The following is a 24,654-nucleotide window of genomic DNA, read 5'->3' on the forward strand; positions in this document are numbered from 1 at the left end:
TATAAAAGTAATCAGATTTCCCTCTTTGAACTTTAACTGCATCTTTTATGAACTAAATTGTTGTATTTGTTTGTTCTCTCTCTTTTTAACAACCTAAAGACAACTTTGTGAATGATAATGCTAGATAATGTTAGATCATCTGGATGAGAATCTCAAAATAACTTTCTTCTAATAAAGTTGCTATTTTTCAGGAAAATTTTTATGTTGTTTCTTTTTCTCCCAGTGTTTCAAAGATCTAAGTCATTAAGCAGGGAATACATTTTATGGGTAAATATCTAGACAGAGGGAGGATGCTGTCTTTGACCAGGGACACATATATAAGCAAACCCATGGACGAGAGAATATTACAGATTAACATATCTGAAAGTTGTCTTAGGGAACTGCTTTATTAGTGTACAACACGCTTACTTCAGGAATGCCCCAAAATAAGGACAATAGGAATTATTATGGGGCACTGGATTTTGGCCAATATTCATGATCAGCTATGACACATAACTGACCCCCATTGTGGCCAAAAATTTATATTTTCACAAACTATGGTTTAGACGCCTCCCAAATAGATGCCTGAAAACACTGCCAACAGTCAGGGCTTCGGGGCCCTGGGACAAAACCTTTCCCTTGTTTAAAGACCCCCTGAAATGCTGCTTCCTCCATAAAACCTTCCCTAACAAACTGGAAATGGGAACCAGATGTTCTCAAACTTCACTACAAAGATAATCATATTTACTCTACAACCTACGATACAATCTAGGACCAAATTTGTGCAAACTGTTAATACAGCTAAGTCACTGAACACTGTGGCTGGAAGAAAAGCTGGGGATTCTGTAGAGCCTGTGAACTCCAAGGGCAGAAGTGGGAATGGTTCCTCCTTTTATCCATAGCATTTAGCACAGAGTCTGGTACATAAGAAGCACTCAGCAAATGTTCCTTGAATGAATTTATTCTAATCCTGTCCTTTTATTTACTTTATAAATGAGGCTCAGAGAGGAAGAGGAGTCACAGAGAATTGGTACCAGAATCTGGACAAGACTCCAGGGCTACCACTGTCCATTTTATGTTGTGCATCCTCTACCTGCTCTTGGCTCCTTCTCTTAATACCTTTCTTTGTGTATCTTGCCTGTGCCAGTGAGGTCAAACTTAGACTGTAACGAGGGCCTGGGAGGCTGGTACCTATGTGCAGCTGCTGCTGATAGGGGCAAAAGGTTTATGATGTCAAAGAGGTAAAGGAAAAGGACTTAAAAAAAACCCTGCTTAGTTGAACACTATGATTTCCTTGGAAAGCAGAACAGAGAGGAGAAATGAGCTACAGAAGCAAAGAGACCTGAATTATTCCTGAACAGGTTACTCACACTTCTTGAGTCATTTGTATTTATCCATCCTTCCATTCATTCATTCTTCCATCTATCCATCCACCCATCCACTCAGCCATATTCTATTTCCAAACATGTTTTGCTATTACCAAATATTGCTTTAAACATTTAACATCTATATAGCTTTAAATTTAACCCTGTAAAATGTCTATACCCATCTTACAGATGAATCAATTAAAGATAAAGGAGCAAAGTACCTTGCTCTAGGTCACAGAGGGCAGCAGGGTGCGGGTTTGAGCCTTGGCCAACCTGACACTAGAGCTCCTGTTCAAATCATTCTGCCCTCAGCCTCCTGTTTTAGGGGTACAAAGACAAATGTCATGTTTTGCCTTAAGTATCTTGGAATGAAGTAAAAGAGGCAACCAAGCAAAGCATCCCTAAAATAGGAATATCTCCAAGAGTTCTGGGGAGGATTAAATAGAATTGTAGATGCAAAGCATCTACTACAGTGCCTGACACATCCAACAAGTGCAGCTGTTCTCATAAAGACCATTCTAGGCTAAGCTTCTCTGAAATCCATCCACTGCTCTATCAAATTTGAACTTCATCCATCTCTTCATTCAAATTACATATACAAAATAAAAAAATACTTCTCCTTTATGCCATGATATAGACAATATGCTTTAGAAAGCAGTTGGGGGTGGTGGTAGTTGCAAATATTAAAGAAGGTTGGGAAGGATGCACATTGGGAAGGAAATTGTTGGAGAGGAAGGAGGTCAGGAAAGAAAGGACAGATGCTTCAGAAGCACCCGGCCAAATCATCTAATGTGTCCCAGGCCTGGGCAGACATGGATGGGTCCAATCCAAGCACACAGGGCTCATGATTCAGCAAGTGGTTCAATTCCATGAGTCATTTCTGGAAAAAGAAAGTCCATACCATGGCATTAGCCCTTTGCCTGACATTTTTCTACCTCATGAAACTAGGCTAGGTTTTCCAAAACCCTTCCAGTTAATTTGAAGGGATAAACATCTAACTTTCTGCTTTTGGACTTCTCAGTATTATTGCTGTACACGATTGCACAACTGCTCCAGTTTGCCCCAGAGGGTCATTTCAGTTGAATCCTTTGGCATGTGATGCCTGGAAGCTTGCACAGAGACATCCCTCCAGTTCTCATGGAACTGGGCTACATCTGGGTTTGTAATCAATATATATCCATTAATTGGGGGTCTGACCTGGGAATAATGTGACTGGAAAAAAGATTAGGCAGCTGAGCTATGACCAGATCAACAAATACATGACTTTAGTACAAAAAAATGAAAAGGCAGACCAATTTTCCAATTTTAATGTGCAGAAACAATAAAAGTAGACAAATTCTGTTGATGAAAATTAGAATTGTTTGTATCAAAAAAATTATGCCAAAAAAAGTGAAGAAAGGAAAGGCAATGCCTATGAGTATATATAGTGCAAGTGTATGTTTTCACTTGAGTAATTCATGAGAGTTACCCACTACATCTGCCACTCAGGAAATTCCCTCCTGTGAGGACCTATATAGTCATATTAAAATCACTGACGGTTGGGCTTCCCTGGTGGCGCAGTGGTTGAAAGTCCGCCTGCCGATGCAGGGGACACAGGTTCGTGCCCCGGTCCGGGAAGATCCCACATGCCGCGGAGCGGCTGGGCCCGTGAGCCATGGCCGCCGAGCCTGTGCGTCTGGAGCCTGTGCTCCACAACGGGAGAGGCCACAACAGTGAGAGGCCTATGTACCGCAAAAAAAAAAAAAAAAAAAAAAAAATCACTGACGGTTATTTGCCATTGATTTGATATAGATTTGACTTCTACTTTGACAGAGATTTAGTTTTCAAATTAGTTTGACAGATTTAGTTTTCAAATTAGTCACTGAATTATATTGATTTTGCTTAGTCCTGTGTTGAAATGTTGTTCATTGTGTATTCTCTCTCCCTCTCTCCTTTGAGCTAGTGGAAACATAATAACACAGAAAAAATTGTATTTCTGGCTCAAGTTCACACATTCTAGGTTGCTTAATTTATTTATTTATTTATTTTTTGCGGTACGCGGGCCTCTCCCTGTTGTGGCCTCTCCCGTTGCGGAGCACAGGCTCCGGATGCGCAGGCTCAGTGGCCATGGTTCATGGGCCCAGCTGCTCCGTGGCATGTGGGATCCTCGCGGACCGGGGCATGAACCCGTGTCCCCTGCATCGGCAGGCAGACTCTCAACCACTGCGCCACCACGGAAGCCAGTCGCTTAATTCTTTACTTCATTAAGCTATTCCATGCAGCTGTCCTTTAAACGGTACTCTTTTCCAGGGTCTTGACCAATAAACTGTAGATTTATATACTGCTTTTTCAGGAAACATATCTAGTATGTCAAGTGATGGATACAGGTGTTCTAAATCTATCAGTAAATACAGAGGGGACCTCAAAATAGCAATCCAGTTCTTTGAGTTCAATATTGCCTGAGGATCAATAAGAATGACCTACAGAACTGCATCTAGAAGCAAGGAAATCAGAACATTGGGTGTCCTGTAATACCCTCTCCAAGACTGTCCCAGGCTTAATATGGGTTATGCTGCCATTAATGCCACAATATTCCCATTCATTGGGCTTTTTGAAAGAACTTTTCTCAATCCTCTGCCTTCCCTTCTATACGGAAGGAAGAAGGGTATATAAATTTCTTTGGTGAGGGTGGGGGCTGGGGAGAGGTAAGAACAATTTAAGTTTTAAAATTCCACTGTTTTTATTTAGATGTTTTTTTGACTTTCAAAAGAAAAGGCAATTTCATTTTAGCAATGTTATGAGTAGAGTTTGTATTGTTTTAACACCTCAAGAGAGTCATATTTTATAGTTGTGCTTAATTTAAATAAATAGTAGAAGACATTCACATATCTTAACTAAATGAGAATTTTCTGAAAGAAGACTTTAAATTTCTAAGACACTAAAAAGTAAGTCTGGGACTAGAAAGCATTGATATATTAGGGATTTTAAAATCAATTCTTAGTTTTTGACTTTACAGTGTCTAGCCTTTTTTTTTAAAGAACACATTATACCAGTGTTTCAAAACCATTTCTGCTTTATTTGTATCAAATGTGTCTCTTTTAAGGTACAATGGACTAGCATTATCAGTACTATTTTGCTGAGTTAAGCATTCATCGTGGGTGGGCCTTGGCAAGTGCTGCTCATGAACTTCTGAGTTGTCACCTTGCTCTTTTCCTTATTATAAAATAGTACGGGGGCTTCCCTTGTGGCGCAGTGGTTGAGAGTCCGCCTGCCGATGCAGGGGACGCGGGTTCGTGCCCCGGTCTGGGAAGATCCCGCATGCCGCGGAGCAGCTAGGCCCATGAGCCATGGCCGCTGAGCCTGCGCGTCCGGAGCCTGTGCTCCGCAACGGGAGAGGCCACAACAGTGAGAGGCCCGCGTACCACAAAAAAAAAAAAAAAAAAAAGAAGAAGAAAAAAAAACAGTACATAACGCTACAAAAATTCAAATATGTATTAAAATGGGTACAAATTGAAAATTTTTTTCCAGATACACAAGTAGACACACATTTTGAGGTTGATTAAAATTAACAAATTTTTTCTCCTAAATAAGAAATGCAAATAGCATCCTGCTTCCAAAATGGAGGTCCCTGGTCCCCCATCAGCCAATATGGGGCTTCAGCCAGAGCCCCTCTGCACTGTTCTGTTGGTCATCCCGCCATCAGGAAGCCATACGCTTTGAATCTGAGGGTCTTGCATTCATTTATTTATGGTCTCAAACACACAGTTGAACAGGGCCAATGGGAAAGGGACTGGCTAAGATTCACATGGCTGTGAACCTTGCAAAGTTCACCTCCTTTCTCAGCAGCAGGGCAGCTTGTCTGGAATGCCACAGGTACACTCATATGGAACTACTGCAAAGAATAAAATGTTTGGTTCTGTGATCATCATTATGGTGGAACAATATGTTGTAACTCAGATTTCCACAGAATCCATCACACTGACCATGGGGGAAGCTAAAGTGCCTGGACTTGCTCCACTTTCTATTTCCCTTGCCTTATTCACAAAATAAATCTACTAATTTAAGATGTAGTTATCATCTTTCGGACTCTGAGGATAGTCAATCGTAACAGCCCCAGCTTGGGAATGCATATAAAAGATGTCTGTATGTGTTCCTATAAAACAGTAAATGAGGGCTTCCCTGGTGGCGCAGTGGTTGAGAGTCTGCCTGCTGATGCAGGGGACATGGGTTCGTGCCCCAGTCCGGGAGGATCCCACATGCCGCGGAGCGGCTGGGCCCGTGAGCCATGGCCGCTGAGCCTGCACGTCCGGAGCCTGTGCTCTGCAACGGGAGAGGCCGCAACAGTGAGAAGCCCGCGTACCGCAAAAAAAAAAAAAAAATTATATATATATATGAAAAAAACAAACAAACAGTAAATGATGAGGAAGAAAACCGAGTATCAAAACAAACTATAATAATTTAGACAGAAAGCCAGTCAAAGTAAAAGCAAATGAGTCATAAACCAGATCCAAACGTAAATAGTTATCACCTCTCCATTTTGCACTTCATTTGCATTGATTTAGCTGGTTATATAACTGTAATGAAACACTAAAATCACTAGACCTACAGTTCTCTGAAATCAGCAGCTTTGCAAACTTTCAAATTTCTGTTTTCAATGACAAGTCAACATTTCAAAGTGCAGAAGTTAAAAGAGACAAGGAATGATAAATGATGCCCCACAATTGCTGAAATCTGATTACAGTGAGATAAGAGCTGGCCAAATTCTGCTTGCATGAGTCTATACCTAAAGAAAAAGAAAAAGAAAAGAAAAGAAAAGTCTTTAGATAAATGACTGCTTCCATTTATTCCTTCTAAATATAATATAAACAAGGAAACAAAGAAAATGCAAATGGATTCAGGATCCCATTTACACTTAGGGGGAGAAATTAATAAAACAGTTCCATCCTGAAAGAAAACCCCCAAATCGACACTCTTTTAAGAAGCTAATTTATGCACTCCTGAGTCCTCATACAAGTTAAGCAGCACAGAATATCACAGCAGGCATAGAACAACAGATCTCAAGCCCTGCTGTGTTTGTTCAAGAAGGCAAGTTAAGCTATTCCTAACAGGAAACAAAACACACGGTCTGGCTATTAAACAGGGATCGTTTTGCCATACTGTGCAGCCCTGAATCCATCAATTGCTGTTCCAAACAGGATTAGAGATGTGGTTTTCTTTAACCATGGTTTTGAGAAAAATGCTTATGCCTGCTCAGAATTTTCAGGCTGATATTAACTAATATAGTGCCAGGCAAGACACGGAGTACCTTCAAAACTTTCAAGACACTGTCTTTGACAAATTCCAAAGCTGTTTGAAGACAGCACAAAATGAAGGGGAGGGGAAAATCTGTGTGTGGAAAAGTTAACCATGTGAACAGCCAAATTTGGAATACCCCAAAGAGTATTTTTTCCTTTAAGTATTCAAGGCTCCATGCTATAGTGATTAATTACACAGTGAACAACTGATGTTTAGTTCCTACAGACAGAACCTACATGGATGAATATGTAGTATGAAAACTGGACTATTTTTGAGACAACTGAACATACATTTGCAAAGGCTTTGGGTAATTCTGTTATTATTATAAAATGGAATCTCCCAGCCATTTTTGTAGAAGTCAAGTACCATGTAAGGGAAAAAAGGCAAACCTTTCTTACATATGGACCTCTCTTCATTGTTGAACTCAAGAACAATCAATCCAATGGAGAAAGTGGTTCAATTTTCACTAAAAAGAACAGTTTTGTGATGGCCTGAAGGCATCAGGTCTGTATTGCTACATGTTTTTTTTAACCAAGATTCAGGACACTGCCTATGTATTTGGTGAAAATATTTATTGGTCAAGTGTATAACCAGTTAGTACTACCCCTATTTTGTATTAAGGGTTGAAATTTATAGAATCTAGAAATTATCTCAGAGGTGCTTAAGAATCACAGGGAAAACAAAACTTTTTTTTTTTTTTTTTGCAAACCATTGTTCTAGAAAATAGCCAAAAGGGCTAGAAGAGAAGTTTTGGAAAACCCTCAAATTATTAGCATCACGAAAATGATAATTTATAGACAACAATCTTTAATGACTGCTACACATAAGAGGGATACCCAAATGGGACATTTTTAGTTGTAGATCAGCCAAGAGATTAAAATAAGCATGTTTACAGAGACATAACTATTTAAAATATTTATAGAGAAAACAGTTGCAGATGATACAAAGAGAGATTCCAACAAAAACATAGCACAAATGCAGACACCATATGGTGCAATGTATGCACTCATGATCTCATGTGAAAAGCTGGCCAAAGACAGAGCAGCTGGAGCTACCTCCCTTTTACCCCCAGAACAACAAACTCTTGGGTTTGGAAGGGACTCATTATAATCATGGCCATGGATGGGTGAAATCTATGGGTAATGTCAAAGGCTTTGGGAAGAAATCTCTCAAAACAATTGTTTCTGAAAGCCTTTGCTTTGTTGGGATTTCAAGTCCAGTCTCCATTTCTTTCTGACTCCATGTAGTAGGTACAGGCAGGTGATACACAGAGTTTTTAATGAACCAAGAGAAGCATCACATTCCTTCTAGGCTCTTTTGACATCTCCTGATTATTCATTAGGCTTGAGTCAGGACCACAAAACACTATGGAGGTCCCAGACCACCACATCATGTCTAACTGCACTCTTCATCTGCTCTAAAGCACTGGGGGCCAAGCTGAGCAAATGGTAACAGGAACTCTAAATTTTGTGAGTTTCAGCATATGTCAGGCTCTGTGGTAGGTGCAAGTAAGAGAAATAACTCTCATGACAAAACTACAAAGTCAGCCTCTCGTTCTTGTTGAATAACGAGAGGTTAAGTGACTTAGAGACGTTAAGTGACTTGCTCATGGTCACAAACAGATAAAGGCTAGAATGGAACCCACCATCTTCTTTTGCTGGTCAAGCAGTAAGACAATACATTTGAGGGGAACTGATGATTGTAAGAACCTTAACCTTCTATCAAAAGCCTTTGGTAACACTGGGGAGGGGAAGGGAAGGAACATGAGGGGTAGGGATGCTCATACATCAACAATTGAGTAGTGGTCCTGAGGGTGAATGCCTTCAATCAGCAATGTGTCTCTCCTCAACCCTCCTCATCTTCCAGCCCAGATACCCGAGGTTTATAAACTCCTTCTCCAAAGAGCTGAATTTCCCAGAAATTATCCAAAGAATTCTGAAATCATTTCACACACGGCTCTTAATTTTTTGTTTAAGGTAAATACCTTTCTCTATTATAACAGAAGACCATTTGTAGCCATAGTGAGGAATGGGAGGCAGGGTTACTCTTTGTCATCTAGGGTTGCAGAACGAATCTGCTGGGCAGTCAAGTATCTTTGGGACACAGGAAAAGCCCCTGGAGCATCTTCCTCACTACTGAACTTTCAATAATCATAATAATAGGCTCCACTTTTCAGGGCATGTGATGTGAGTCAAGATAAGATATGATGATAGAAGAAAAGAGTGTGATGAGCTAAGTGCTATTGAAGAATCATATGGCCCAGCAACATTTGTTCTTACCATATTCTGTGCTGGTTTGTTTGAACTTTGTTTTAAACTCCATGGCTGATGGCACCTCAAATTCATGAGGAATCTTTTACAAGCGAACGCTTTTGTCTACGGATCAGTGGAAATTTGATGAATAAATACTAGTAAGTTGAGGCCAGTCCATTTTTAGGCACTGAGTTTAAGTCACTTTGCAAAGAAACTTCAAATGTGGGCAATTAAGCAAGCATGACCTATCAAAGATGCCGAGCCTTCCAGATAATGTGGAATTCTGAACATATATTTACCCTGGAAGCTGTTGCTCTACTCAAATACTTTAACTTTTAATGAAGTGTTCAGTCCTTTTGTGATGGCACTGAAGTGTAATCAAACATTAACACAAGCCAAGTCACACACTAGCATGTCCTGCCTTGTTTCAATATCTCAAATATATTTGAGTAATTGTGTAATGATTTCTGGGCCTCTGGTTGTCCATATGGTCTGAACAGACTGTCTTTTGTAGAACAGTTGTGATATCTCTCTTAGTGAGAAAAAACCAGATCATCTCTGATTTGGAGGGCTTAGGAGGTACTGCTTAAATTTCAGGGTGCTGCCCTACCTCAACTCTTGAAATGAAACCAACTCACATCTGGGCCCCAGAAATTACTCTATCTCCTGAAAATCTTGCTTTTGTTTGTGAAATACACAAGAACAATGCAGCAGGCATCACGTGACATGTTTTCTGCCATAACTGTCCTTAAGATGCAGTGACATGCCATGGGAATGATACAGCAAAGTCAGCACTGCAACCACATGTAATCTTTCTGGACAGAGAACATTCTAGATGGTGGCACCAGATCATCTCAGACAGATAATGAGGACCAGTGAAAGGGTCTGACCATTGGCAAGAACTCTGCTTTAATGTTCTCTGAGTGGTATGGGTGTTGAGACAAGCAAAGCAGCTGTTGAGTTTGCAATTAATGAAACCCAAGATGAGTTTCAGGGATTTGGATTAAGAGCCCAGAATCTAAACATGGTTACTGGGCTTAATTAATTATTCATATTACCTGTCTCCTTAGGAAAGTATCCCAGGGAAGGCCTGGAACGCTATGTTTGAAGGAATGTGCCAAACTTACGCTTGACCTATTATTTGAGAATTCTTAGCAAAATGGTTGGGCACACATTCATCCCCAAACCACTGGCCACCATACGGCTCTCTGGTGGGACTAAGTTGGCGAGGGGCTAGTGGACAGCTAAGTCTGTTGGCCTTTCTGTTCCTGCCCAACTTCAGGCTCCCAAAATCCTAAGAGGAAAACCATTTCACTGGTCATGAACAGTGCCGAATGCACAAGACCATGGAGGCATGCACAATTCGTGAGTTCTGGGGATGACTGGAATGTGATGGAAAAGAGTTTACCTTTTGTGCCTGAGGGAGCTGAAAAATAAGGGGGAAAAAAGAAGAAAAAACAACCATTATATAAGAAGTTATGATTAACTGTAAAACTTCATTTGGCTGTCATTGGCAAATGGAAAGACCAAAACGGGGAGAAAAAGAGGAAAATAAAAACTAAAGCCAAGTCACTTCCCCATATAAAGCTATGGTGCTGGGACTTCCCTGGTGGTCCAGTGGTAAAGAATCTGCCTTACAATGCAAGGGACTCGGGTTTGATCCCTGGTAAGGGAACTAAGATCCCACATGCTGAGGGGCAACTAAGCCCGCGTGCCGCAACTACTGAGCTTGCGCACCTCAACTAGAACCCGCGTGCTGCAAACTACAGAGCCCATGTGCTCTGGAATCTGTGCTCCACAATTACAGAGCCCACGCGCCCTGGAGTCTGCACACAACTAGAGAAGAGAAAATCCAAACACCACAACTAGAGAGAAGTCCGTGCACCACAACGAAGAGCCTGCGCACAGCAACAAAAGATCCCACATGCCGAGAGAGGGGGAAGATAGCAGAAGAGTAAGACGCGGAGATCACCTTCTTCCCCACAGATACATCAGAAATACATCTATACGTGGAACAGCTCCTACAGAACACCTACTGAACGCTGGCAGAAGACCTCAGACCTCCCAAAAGGCAAGAAACTCCCCCACGTACCTGGGTAGGGCAAAAGAAAAAAGAACAAACAGAGACAAAAGAATAGGGACAGGACCTACACCAGTGGGAGGGAGCCGTGAAGGAGGAACGGTTACCACACACTACAAGCCCCTTCGCGGGCGGAGACTGCGGGTGGCGGAGTGGGGGAGCTTCGGAGCCGCGGAGGAGAGCACACCCACAGGGGTGCGGAGAGCAAAGCGGAGAGATCCCCGCTCAGAGGATCTGTGCCGACCACCACTCACCAGCCCGAGAGGCTTGTCTGCTCACCCGCCAGGGCGGGCAGGGCTGGGAGCTGAGGCTCGGGCTTCGGTCGGAGCGCAGGGAGAGGACTGGCGGTGTGAACACAGCCTGAAGGGGCTAGTGCACCACGGCTAGCCGGGAGGGAGTCCGGGAAAAAGTCTGGACCTGCCGAAGAGGCAAGAGACTTTTTCTTCCCTCTTTGTTTCCTGGTGCGCGAGGAGAGGGGATTAACAGCGCTGCTTAAAGGAGTTCCAGAGACGGCGCGAGCCGCGGCTAATAGCGCGGACCCCATTGACAGGCATGAGACGCTAAAGTTGCTGCTGCCGCCACCAAGAAGCCTGTGTGCGAGCACAGGTCACTCTCCACAACCCCCTACCGGGGAGCCTGTGCAGCCCGCCACTGCCAGGGTCCCGGGATCCAGGGACAAATCCCCCGGGGAGAACACATGGTGTGCCTCAGGTTGGTGCAACGTCACGCTGGCCTCTGCCGCCGCAGGCTCGCCCCGCACTCCGTGCCCCACTTTCACCCCGGTCTGAGTGAGCCACACCCCCCGAATCAGCGGCTCCTTTAACCCCGTCCTGTCCGAGTGAAGAACAGACGCCCTCCGGCGACCTACACGCAGAGGTGGGGCCAAATACAAAACTGAGCCCCTGGGAGCTGTGAGAACAAAGAAGAGAAAAGGAAATCTCTCCCAGCAGCCTCAGGAGCAGCGGATTAAATTTCCACAATCAACTTGATGTACCCTGTATCTGTGGAATACCTGAATGGACAACGAAATCATCCCAAATTGACGAGGTGGACTTTGAGAGCAAGATTTATGATTTGTTCCCCTTTTCCTCTTTTTGTGAGTGTGTTTGTGTATGCTTCTGTGTGAGATTTTATCTGTATAACTCTGCTTTCACCATTTGTACTAGAACTCTATCCGTCCGTGTTTTTTTTTACACTTAAAAATTTTTTTTTCTTAATAATTATTTTTTTATTTTAATAACTTTCTTTTCTTCTCTCTCTCTCTCTCTCGCTCTCTCTCTTTCTCTCTTTCTTTCTTTCTCCTTTTTCTCCCTTTTATTCAGAGCTGTGTGGATGAAAGGCTCTGGGTGTTACAGCCAGGAGTCAGTGCTGTGCCTCTAAGATGGGAGAGCCAACTTCAGGACACTGGTCCACAAGAGACCACCCAGCTCCACGTAATATCAAACAGCGAAAATCTCCCAGAGATCTCCATCTCAACACCAGCACCCAGCTTCACTCAACGACCAGCAAACTACAGTGCTGGACACCCTATGCCAAACAACTAGCAAGACAGGAACACAACCCCACCCATTAGCAGAGAGGCTGCCTAAAATCATAGTAAGTCCACAGACACCCCAAAACACACCACCAGACGTGGATCTGCCCACCAGAAAGACAAGATCCAGCTTCATTCACCAGAACACAGGCACTAGTCCCCTCCACCAGGAAGCCTACACAACCCACTGAACCAACTTTAGCCACTGGGGACAGACACCAAAAACAACGGGAACTATGAACCAGCAGCCTGCAAAAAGGAGACCCCAAACACAGTAAGATAAGCAAAATGAGAAAACAGAAAAACACACAGCAGATGAAGGAGAAAGATAAAAACCCACCAGAACTAACAAATGAAGAGGAAATAGGCAGTCTACCTGAAAAAGAATTCAGAATAATGATAGTAAAGATGATCCAAAATCTTGGAAATAGAATAGACAAAATGCAAGAAACATTTAACAAGGACCTAGAAGAACTAAAGATGAAACAAGCAATGATGAACAGCACAATAAATGAAATTCAAAATACTCTAGAAGGGATCAATAGCAGAATAACTGAGGCAGAAGAACAGATAAGTGACCTGGAAGATAAAATAGTAGAAATAACTGCTGCAGAGCAGAATAAAGAAAAAAGAATGAAAAGAACTGACGACAGTCTCAGAGACCTCTGGGAAAACATTAAACACACCAACATTCGAATTACAGGGGTTCCAGAAGAAGAAGAGAAAAAGAAAGGTACTGAGAAAATATTTGAAGAGATTATAGTTGAAAATTTCCCTAATATGCAAAAGGAAATAAGTTAATCAAGTCCAGGAATCGCAGAGAGTCCCATACAGGATAAATCCAAGGAGAAACATGCCAAGACACATATTAATCAAGCTGTCAAAAATTAAATACAAAGAAAACATATTAAAAGCAGCACGGGAAAAACAAATAGCACACAAGGGAATCCCCATAAGGTTAACAGCTGATCTTTCAGCAGGAACTCTGCAAGCCAGAAGGGACTGGCAGGACATATTTAAAGTGTTGAAGGAGAAAAACCTACAACCAAGATTACTCTACCCAGCAAGGATCTCATTCAGATTTGATGGAGAAATTGAAACCTTTACAGACAAGCAAAAGCTGAGAGAGTTCAGCACCACCAAACCAGCTTTACAACAAATGCTAAAGGATCTTCTCTAGGCAAGAAACACAAGAGAAGGAAAAGACCGACAATAATGAACCCAAAACAATTAAGAAAATGGGAATAGGAACATACATATCGATAATTACCTTAAATGTAAATGCATTAAATGCTCCCACCAAAAGACACAGACTGGCTGAATGGATACAAAAACACGACCCATATATATGCTGTCTGCAAGAGACCCACTTCAGACCTTGAGACACATACAGACTGAAAGTGAGGGATGGAAAAAGATACTCCATACAAATGGAAACCAAAAGAAAGCTGGAGTAGCAATTCTCATATCAGACAAAACAGACTTTAAAATAAAGACTATTAGAAGAGACAAGGAAGGACACTACATAATGATCAAGGGATCGATCCAAGAAGAAGATATAACAATTGTAAATATTTATGCACCTAACATAGGAGCACCTCAATACATAAGGCAAATACTAACAGCCATAAAAGGGGAAATCGACAGTAACACATTCATAGTAAGGGATTTTAACACCCCACTTTCACCAATGGACAGATCATCCAACATGAAAATAAATAAGGAAACACAAGCTTTAAATGATACATTAAACAAGGTGGACTTAATTGATATTTATAGGACATTCCATCTAAAAACAACAGAATACACATTTTTCTCAAGTGCTTCTGGAACATTCTCCAGGATAGATCATATCTTGGGTCACAAATCAAGCCTTGGTAAATTTAAGAAAATTGAAATTCTATCAAGTATCTTTTCCGGCCACAACGCTATAGGACTAGATATCAATTACAGGAAAAGATCTGTAAAAAATACAAACATATGGAGGCTAAACAATAGACTACTTAATAACGAAGTGATCACTGAAGAAATCAAAGAGGAAATCAAAAAATACCTAAAAACAAATGACAATGAGCACACGATGACTCAAAACCTATGGGATGCAGCGAAAGCAGTTCTAAGAGGAAAGTTTATAGCAATACAATCCTATCTTAAGAAACAGGAAACATCTCGAACAAACAACCTAACCTTGCACGTAAAGCAATTAGAGAAAGAAGAACAAAAAAAACCCCAAAGTTAGCAGAAGGAAAGAAATCATAAAGGTCAGATCAGAAATAAATGAAAAAGAAATGAAGGAAACGATAGCAAAGATCAAGAAAACTAAAAGCTGTTTCTTTGAGAAGATAAACAAAATTGATAAACCATTAGCCAGACTCATCAAGAAAAGAAGGGAGAAGACTCAAATCAATAGAATTAGAAATGAAAAAGGAGAAGTAACAACTGACACTGCAGAAATACAAAAGATCATGAGAGATTACTACACGGAACTCTATGCCAATACGATGGACAACCTGGAAGAAATGGACAAATTGTTAGAAACACACAACCTGCCAGGACTGAATCAGGAAGAAACAGAAAATATGAACAGACCAATCACAAGCACTGAAATTGAAACTGTGATTAAAAATCTTCCAACAAACAAAAGCCCAGGACCAGATGGCTTCACAGGCAAATTCTATCAAACATTTAGAGAAGAGCTAACACCTAACCTTCTTAAACTCTTCCAAAATATAGCAGAGGGAGGAACACTCCCAAACTCATTCTAGGAGGCCACCGTCACCCTGATACCAAAACCAGACAAGGACGTCACAAAGAAAGAAAACTACAGGCCAATATCACTGCTGAACATAGATGCAAAAATCCTCAACAAAATACTAGCAAACAGAATTCAACAGCACATTAAAAGGATCATACACCATGATCAAGTGGGGTTTATTCCAGGAATGCAAGGATTCTTCAATATATGCAAATCAATCAACGTGATACACCATATTAAAAAATTGAAGGAAAAAAACCATACGGTCTTCTCAGTAGATGCAGAGAAAGCTTTCAGCAAAATTCAACACCCATTTATGATAAAAACCCTCCAGAAAGTAGGCATAGAGGGAACTTTCCTCAACATAATAAAGGCCATATATGACAAACCCACAGCCAACTTCTTCCTCAATGGCGAAAAACTGAAAGCATTTCCACTAAAATCAGGAACAAGACAAGGTTGCCCACTCTCACCACTCTTATTCAACATAGTTTTGGAAGTTTTAGCCACAGCAATCAGAGAAGAAAAGGAAATAAAAGGAATCCAAATCGGAAAAGAAGAAGTAAAGCTGTCACTGTTTGCAGATGACATGATACTATACATAGAGAATCCTAAAGATGCTACCAGAAAACTACTAGAGCTAATCAATGAATTTGGTAAAGTAGCAGGATACAAAATTAATGCACAGAAATCTCTGGCATTCCTATACACTAATGATGAAAAATCTGAAAGTGAAATCAAGAAAACACTCTCATTTACCATTGCAACATAAAGAATAAAATATCGAGGAATAAACCTACCTAAGGAGACAAAAGACCTGTATGCAGAAAATTATAAGACACTGATGAAAGAAATTAAAGATGATACAAATAGATGGAGAGATATACCATGTTCTTGGATAGGAAGAATCAACGTTGTGAAAATGACTCTACTACCCAAAGCAATCTACAGATTCAATGCAATCCCTATCAAACTACCACTGGCATTTTTCACAGAACTAGAACAAAAAATTTCACAATTTGTATGGAAACACAAAAGACCCCGAATAGCCAAAGGAATCCTGAGAACGAAAAACGGAGCTGGAGGCATCAGGCTCCCTGACTTCAGACTATTCTACAAAGCTACAGTAATCAAGACAGTATGGTACTGGCACAAAAGCAGAAAGATAGATCAATGGAACAGGATAGAGAGCCCAGAGATAAACCCACACACATATGGTCACCTTATCTTTGATAAAGGAGGCAGGAATGTACAGTGGAGAAAGGGCAGCCTCTTCAATAAGTGGTGCTGGGAAAACTGGACAGGTACATATAAAAGTATGAGATTAGATCACTCCCTACCACCATACACAAAAATAAGCTCAAAATGGATTAAAGACCTAAATGTAAGGCCAGAAACTATCAAACTCTTAGAGGAAAACATAGGCAGAACACTCTATGACATAAGTCACAGCAAGATCCTTTTTGACCCACCTCCTAGAGAAATGGAAATAAAAACAAAAATAAACAAATGGGACCCAATGAAACTTCAAAGCTTTTGCACAGCAAAGGAAACCATAAATAAGACCAAAAGACAACCCTCAGAATGGGAGAAAATATTTGCAAATGAAGCAACTGACAAAGGATTAATCTCTAAAATTTTAAATTAAATCTCTAAATTAATCTCTAAAATTTACAAGCAGCTCATGCAGCTCAATAACAAAAAAACAAACAACCCAATCCAAAAATGGGCAGAAGACCTAAATAGACATTTTCCAAAGAAGATATACAGACTGCCAACAAACACATGAAAGAATGCTCAACATCATTAATCATTAGAGAAATGCAAATCAAAACTACCATTAGATATCATCTCACACCAGTCAGAATGGCCATCATCAAAAAATCTAGAAACAATAAATGCTGGAGAGGGTGTGGAGAAAAGGGAACACTCTTGCACTGCTGGTAGAAATGTGAATTAGTACAGCCACTATGGAGAACAGTATGGAGGTTCCTTAAAAAACTACAAATAGAACTACCATATGACCCAGCAATCCCACTACTGGGCATATACCCTGAGAAAACCATAATTCAAAAAGAGTCATGTACCAAAATGTTCATTGCAGCTCTATTTACAATAGCCAGGAGATGGAAACAACCTAAGTGTCCATCATCGGATGAATGGATAAAGATGTGGCACATATATACAATGGAATATTACTCAGCCATAAAAAGAAAAGAAATTGAGCTATTTGTAATGAGGTGGATGGACCTAGAATCTGTCATACAGGGTGAAGTAAGTCAGAAAGAGAAAGACAAATACCATATGCTAACACATATATATGGAATTTAAGAAAAAAAATGTCATGAAGAACCTAGGGGTAAGACAGGAATAAAGACACAGACCTACTAGAGAATGGACTTGAGGATATGGGGAGGGGGACGGGTAAGCTGTGACAAAGTGAGAGAGTGGCATGTACATATATACACTACCAAACGTAGAATAGATAGCTAGTGGGAAGCAGCCGCATAGCACAGGGAGATCAGCTCAGTGCTTTGTGACCACCTAGAGGGGTGGGATAGGGAGGGTGGGAATGAGGGAGATACAAGAAGGAAGAGATATGGGAACATACGTGTATGTATAACTGATTCACTTTGTTATAAAGCAGAAACTAACACACCATTGTAAAGCAATTATACTCCAATAAAGATGTTAAAAAAAAAAAAAAGATCCCACATGCCTAAACGAAGATCCCGTATGACACAGCTAAGACACATGACAGCCAAAAATAAATAAATAAATAATAAATACATCTAAGAAAAAAAAAGTTATGGTGCTGATTATTCCACCTGCTATCTGAATCTGCTGAATCTTAGAGTCAACAGATAATCTGTGAGTTTGACAGTGTGTGTTTTGGGTAGTTCTGGACCTGCAACGCTGGACTTGAGGTTCTTCTGTCCAGTGGCCCAAAGCTCACAATATGAAGGCCGAGTTCTTTCTTCCTGTATGCCAACAGTTCCCCACTGCGGAGGACTGTCTGGAGACATGTGGGGCTGCCAAAACTGGGGGCAGTGGAAGGAGCGAAAGCTATTGGCCTCTAGCAGGTGGAGGCCAGGGAACCTGCTAAACATCTTACAATGCACAGGACAGCCCCCACTACCAATAATTATCCTGCCCATTTGTCAGCTGTGCCGAAGTTGAGAAACTGTACTGTACATAAAGGTAAGACCATTAGAAGAATGTTGTTTTTAAAGTCAATTTTTCTTGCTTTGTAGCGCAGTAACTGTTCCCTTTATTGGTGGTTAAGGAAGCATGAACAAGGATTTATGCATTTGAAGTAAGGCTGATAGTCTAAGAACAACAGAAAGGCAGTCAGTCAATCCATAAAATAAGATATAATAGCTTTCCCAATGGCACAGGCAAGGAATTGAAATTATAGGTATGTGGAAAAAGACTGAATATTTATGAGATATATTTATCTATTTTTCTACATTGAGTCTATTAGGCTGCGGTTTAATGTCACGGTGTTTGTGACTGCCCATTACAGCGTGCAGGGTTTCGAAAAGCATTTTCTAATCTGGAATGGAAATAACATTATCCATATATTAAATACCAAATCTAAGAATTACATCATTTTCAAGACTTACTTTTCACAGAGACTAACATTTATTGAGTGTGAACTTGTCACTAGGTACTTTGTTAAGCCCTTTATTTGCATCACCCCACTAAATCACAACAACCCAATACTGGCTACTCTTATTATCCCCATTTTACAGATGAGAAATAAAATGGCATTTAGAGGTTATGTAATTATACGATGTCCCATAGACAATAAATTAGAGAGTGGGATTTCCTGACTTTAGAACGTACAAATTCAATTCAACTCACACGTTAATAAAGGCCACAAACAGTTGGGAATTGTGATGACAAACTCTCTCTGTCTCTCTAGAGTTTATAACCCTGCAAGTGCCAGAAGATGCAAGATAAGTAAACGAGATATCCTATGGTCTTCATTTGAATTTTCTGCCTTTTCCATTCTTTTCTCCCTGTGAACAATGCTCTCTCTTCATAGACACTAAGACCGGGGCTTTCTTGAACCCATCGTAAGGCCCTGCCCTGTGGATGGAGCCCAACAAAGGGTAGAAGGGATAAACGCAAACCAACAAAGTGTCTTGGATCTCAGAGACTTCTCCAGAATGGTACAGAGAATGTCCACAAAGGGCAGACCCCAACCTCCCAACAATACATTTCCAAGCTCTTTTATGCCGAAAGGTCTCCCAATTTAAGAAGACAGGAATGCAAGCATGTTTTTCTGATTCTTTGCTTCTACTTAAAGCTGCCACTATTAAAAAGGAAGCTCACATGTTTCTCTAGCACTTCTCAAGAGTGCAGAAATGTATCAAGAGGTGAGAAATTGAGCCTAAAATGAAGAATCACTTAAAGAAGGGTCTCTTACATATTAAACATCTTTTCACACAACGGAAAAGAAACCTTGGAGATGTGAACATTAATAGAATGATAAATGTATTTTTCCTTAGGAAAGCATTTGTGTTGAATCACAGCTTATGTCATGTGAAATGCATTGGGGAGCCATGAGAATTACAATTGTTTGATGAATTAAAATAAATACCAAATTTAAGTCCTGCACGAATTGTGGGACTTGACAGGCCTTTTAAAAAGGAGAGCTGCTCTCTCTCCTCTCCCTCCCTCCCTCCGTGTCTCTCTCTCTCTCTCTCTCTCTCTCTCTCTCAGTTTTAACTTGGTGGAGCAGGAAACACCTCTTTTTGACTCACCAGTTTAAGCACATGAGAAGAAATCCTGGGAAGGAAAATGAGAGACCAGGCCTTTGTGGTAATGTCTTCAGTTTAAGACTGCCCTCAAGTTCTCCACAAAACATATATTTTCCTCAAGAAATAACTCATGAGAACAAAGAGCAACTTTCCTACCAGAGCTTTGAAATAACATAAATTACAGCTTGCAATGCCCTATACTGGTTGCACCTCAGAATAAAACATAACAAATTAAGATGGGCTCACTGGCAGCCACAGACTCTACTGCTCGGGAGTAGGCTCTTCTGATGACACATGGTCGCCGAATATTCACAGTGTGTAGAGTCCTGAACTGGGAGCCAGACCAGCTGGACATTAGATCCACCCTGGCCTCTGGCTAGAGTCTTGAGGCATGTGCCTTCCAGCCTTTAGCCAGAGTGCTTATCCTTCAAAAAAGATGAGGGAGGGAGGGCTGGGGAATGGGCCAGTCCTTATATGGCAAGAAAGGTTAGCCTCAAGAGCCAAGTCTAACTGATTGGTAATAGATTTCTATAGGGTTGTGTTGAGAAGGATTCTGAAGTTATATCTGGGTTTTGTTGTAAAGAATATTATAACCAATTAGCAATGTCTGCTGTGGGCTCAAAATAAGGAGTGGCAAAACATATTTCTGGACACGATGATCTCTAAAGGTCTCAGTGTACTTTTTCTTTGTAGTTCTGAGCACATCTATAATTTGTATGTAAGTTAGTTTAATGTCTCTCCCCTGCTAGGTCACAAGCTCCATGAGGGCATGAGGGTACCTGCTCTGTATGCAAGTCTCTATTAAGTTCTCTATTTGTGACTGTGATATGGTGCTCACCTGGTTAAAGAAGGTAACTTATTACTAGGGTACACCTAGGGTAGATGCCAGGGAAAGACAACTGGGCTAACTGACTGCAGTCTACACCCCACCCCCCAAACACAAAGATCATGTTGATAACCCAAGATAATGGCTTTCAAGAGAAAAAGAAATTATCTCTGCCAGAAGGATGGATATGAAACTCAGATTTCAATATGCTTGGTACAGACTTCTGCAGATGTGCAGATTGTCTCACTGACCCATGGATGTGCATAAAACCAGCATGGGAACTTCCCATCATCACTCAGCCTGAGGCAAGACAACTTCTCTTCCTCAAAGACCTCTTCTTCTTCAAAGCCACCTTGTCAGGCATTGTCAACTGGGCTCCACCTCCCTGGGTCTGCTTCCTTACTTACTACATCAGGGTCTGCACAGACAGCTTCAGATTCCTTCAGGCCAAATGCCCCCTGATTGTATGACTCTATATCCAACTATTCACATCCTCTAGTCACTTTTTAAAAGGAAGGATAAAGAAAGAAAGAAATTGTAGTACGTGATGGGCTTGTACATTCCTAGGGAAAATTCCAATGGTATAGAATACATTCATGGGACACTTCACATTCAAACCTGGAAAGACTGAGAATATGTCATCGAAGAGAGTGACAGAGATGAAGGGCACAGTAGTAACAGAAGCAGCCACTCTTGAGTGACTGCTCTCAATAGACCAGGAACTTGACTAAGTGCTTTACCATCTTGAGCAGTTTTGGTCCTCAGAGCAGACCTCTGGATTATATATTAGTATCATCCTCAGTTTATGGATGAGGAAATAGAGACTATTTAAAATGGCTTCATGAAGAACCTAGGGGTAAGACAGGAATAAAGACACACACCTACTAGAGAATGGACTTGAGGATATGGGGAGGGGGAAGGGTAAGCTGTGACAAAGCGAGAGAGAGGCATGGACATATATACACTACCAAACGTAAGGCAGATAGCTAGTGGGAAGCAGCCGCATAGCACAGGGAGATCAGCTCAGTGCTTTGTGACCACCTAGAGGGGTGGGATAGGGAGGGTGGGAATGAGGGAGATACAAGAAGGAAGAGATATGGGAACATATGTGTATGTATAACTGATTCACTTTGTTATAAAGCACCACTAACACACCACTGTAAAGCAATTATACTCCAATAAAGATGTAAAATAAATAAATTAAATAAATAAAAATAAATAAAATGGCTAAGAACCTTGCCAAGGTCACCCAGTCAGGAAATGCTGGAGCTGAAAGTCAAGTCAGAGTCACGTCTCTCTGCAGCCCTCACCTCTGCTTTAACTGTCAGGCTCAAGGTGCTGCTTCTCATGCAGACCAAGGGCGCGAGCACCAACCCAAGGTTTTGGGGGCTTCTCAGGCTATTCCATCCACGAGTCCCCCGATGAGGAAGGGGGAATGAGAAATACTGGCACCACCCCTTACAGAAGAGTCTGGATGGAGAATCTAGCCTACCATGCTTCTCAGCATGTAGTGTATGATGTATGGTGTAGCACAAATAGTTACCATCTTCTCCTGTCACAGACAAACTTGTTCTTCCCTCATCTTGGAATGCTCCCTCCTACCCTCCACCCTTGTCCAGCAAACACCTACTTCACTGGTCAGTTGTCACTGTCTTAACAAAGTCCTGTCTGACCTCTCATATCAAATGTCCTCATCACATGCCCTCATAATATCACCTATTGCCTATTCATAGCATAGTTACTGCTAGTAGCAGTAACTGCCATTCTGCCCTTTTTTGGTAACAGAAACCCACCTTTTAGCCAGGCTCAGCTAAACGACCCTATTAGAACTTGGTGTGGCTAAGTGATTCAGTTGTGGTCAATGAGATATCCATGGATGTGGTTTTTCCAGATAGTACCCTTGAAAGGACTCCTTCCATCCTGCTGGCAGGAAGGCAGATGTGATGGCTGGTGCTTTAGCAGTCATTCTGGACTATGAGGTTGTCTTGGATAGAAACCACATGCTGCGATGTTGATGACAGCAGTAATGACAGGCAGTTATAATAGCTATGACATACTATCCATCATTCTAAGTGCTTTACCTATATTAATTTATTGAAAACTCACAGAAACTTTATCAGGTAAGTTCTATTATTACCTCAATTTTCCATGAAACTACAAGGTCACATAGCCAGAGAGCAGCAAAGATAGTGTTTGAGAAGGGAGGCCAGTAAGAAGACTACTGAATAATCTGAATGAGAGATGAAAGAGATAGTGCTGGTAGTGGAGGTGGCAGGCACTGGTCTGACCCTAGATCTACTTGAGAGAAGAGATGATGGACTGGATGATAGATAATATGAGAGAAGGACACACATCAAGTCTGCGTCTAAGGCTTTTGGCCCAGGTAAATGCAAAAACAGAGCCTCTGTTTACTGAGAAGAAGACTATGGGAGAAGCATTTTTGAGAAGAAAAAAACAAAACACAGAGTTCAGTTTTGTCTAAAACGGACAATTTGAGCATGTCCCCTAGACTTGCAGGCAGAGGTGTAGGGTAGGCAGCTTGGTCACCGTGAGCATGCAGACAAGGTCACCCAGGGAGTGAGTACAGGGACTGAATCATGGGGTAATTGTGGGGCACCAGTTAGAGGCCTGTGTGCTAAGGTGGGCCAGGGAAAAGAGCTGTGAGGAGCCACAGGGGAGGCGGAAGAGATCCGAGTGTGCTTTGAGTCCCTGATGGTAAGTAAAGGTGTTTCAAAAAGCAAGGGCTTCCCTGGTGGTGCAGTGGTTGAGAGTCCGCCTGCCGATGCAGGGGACATGGGTTCATGCCCTGGTCTGGGAAGATCCCACATGCCGCAGAGTGGCTGGGCCCATGAGCCTTGGCCGCTGAGCCTGTGGTCCGGAGCCTGTGCTCCACAACGGGAGAGGCCACAACAGTGAGAGGCCCGTGTACTGCAAAAAAAAAAAAAAAAAAAAAAAAAAGCAAGACATTTTCTGCACCAAAGGGAATGTTTTTGTTTTAACTTTCCTCGTTTACTTCATTTCTATCTCAGAGTCCCATAGAGAGCCACAGGGGCAAGTGAGGGGACATCCATCACTCCAGCTCAATGAACTTCTGCAGTTGAGTAGACTCTTTTCCAAAAATAAAACTCAATTAAAGTTATATTGATCAAAACAACACATTCACTATGAAATATGTAAAGACCAAATGGGACATAAAGTATTCTCCTGCCAACTGTATAAAACAAAACAAAACAAAACAAAAAAAGCTGGGTCTACATATGTTTATTCCATTTGTAAAACTGGCCCTTTGCCTTGGGCCTTATGAATGAGTGATAAATCCCTGTTTGCTGCAAAGGTTCCCTGTGTTCGTTTTTTTTTTTCTTTTTCTTTTTTCCTATGCATGTTTACATTTATAATCTTCCATTCTTCTTCATTAAGCAACGTGGATAAAGATTCCTACTCCTATATGTATCAGAGGACGTTCTGTTCATTGGTTCAAACTCCAAAACCTACACCAGGAGGAGAAGGCCTCTGATGAGCTAGGTGGTGGAGGTTCTGCCCACATCCATCCACTTCTGCCACCCCACACCAAGCCACCACTGCTGCTCGTCCATCTCCTCAGTTCCACTCCTCCCCCTGGTCCTTCCTCTATACTGCATCCAGAACAATCTAAAAGTATAAGCCTAGTGCTTTGCTGGCCCTGTTGTCCAAGCCTCGCCTGCCTCAAAGCCTTCATGTGGCTATTTCTTCTGACTGGCTGACGCTCTCCCACCATGTCAATTCCCTGACACCCCCCACGACCCCTGCCTCACTGATTCCTACCCATCTGTCAGATGTCA

At 41.5% G+C, this 24,654-nt stretch overlaps 1 protein-coding gene across 4 annotated transcripts in view; it reads right to left on the reverse strand.

Annotated features, from left to right (window-relative positions):
• The window catches only part of CACNA2D3 (calcium voltage-gated channel auxiliary subunit alpha2delta 3), a 795,640-nt gene that overhangs the window by 216,509 nt on the left and 554,477 nt on the right, over positions 1-24,654 (reverse strand). For 3 of the 4 annotated variants that reach the window (XM_049715277.1, XM_049715280.1, XM_049715278.1), the window contains one exon: positions 10,281-10,298. The exons of the other annotated variant lie outside the window; for it this stretch is intronic. In XM_049715277.1, the coding sequence (XP_049571234.1) occupies positions 10,281-10,298 (18 nt within the window). The remainder of the gene's footprint in view (positions 1-10,280; positions 10,299-24,654) is intronic. 4 annotated transcript variants of the gene reach the window in all.

The sequence above is a fragment of the Orcinus orca genome, chromosome 10 (assembly GCF_937001465.1).
Source record: "Orcinus orca chromosome 10, mOrcOrc1.1, whole genome shotgun sequence".
NCBI classification, from domain to species: Eukaryota; Metazoa; Chordata; class Mammalia; order Artiodactyla; family Delphinidae; genus Orcinus; species Orcinus orca.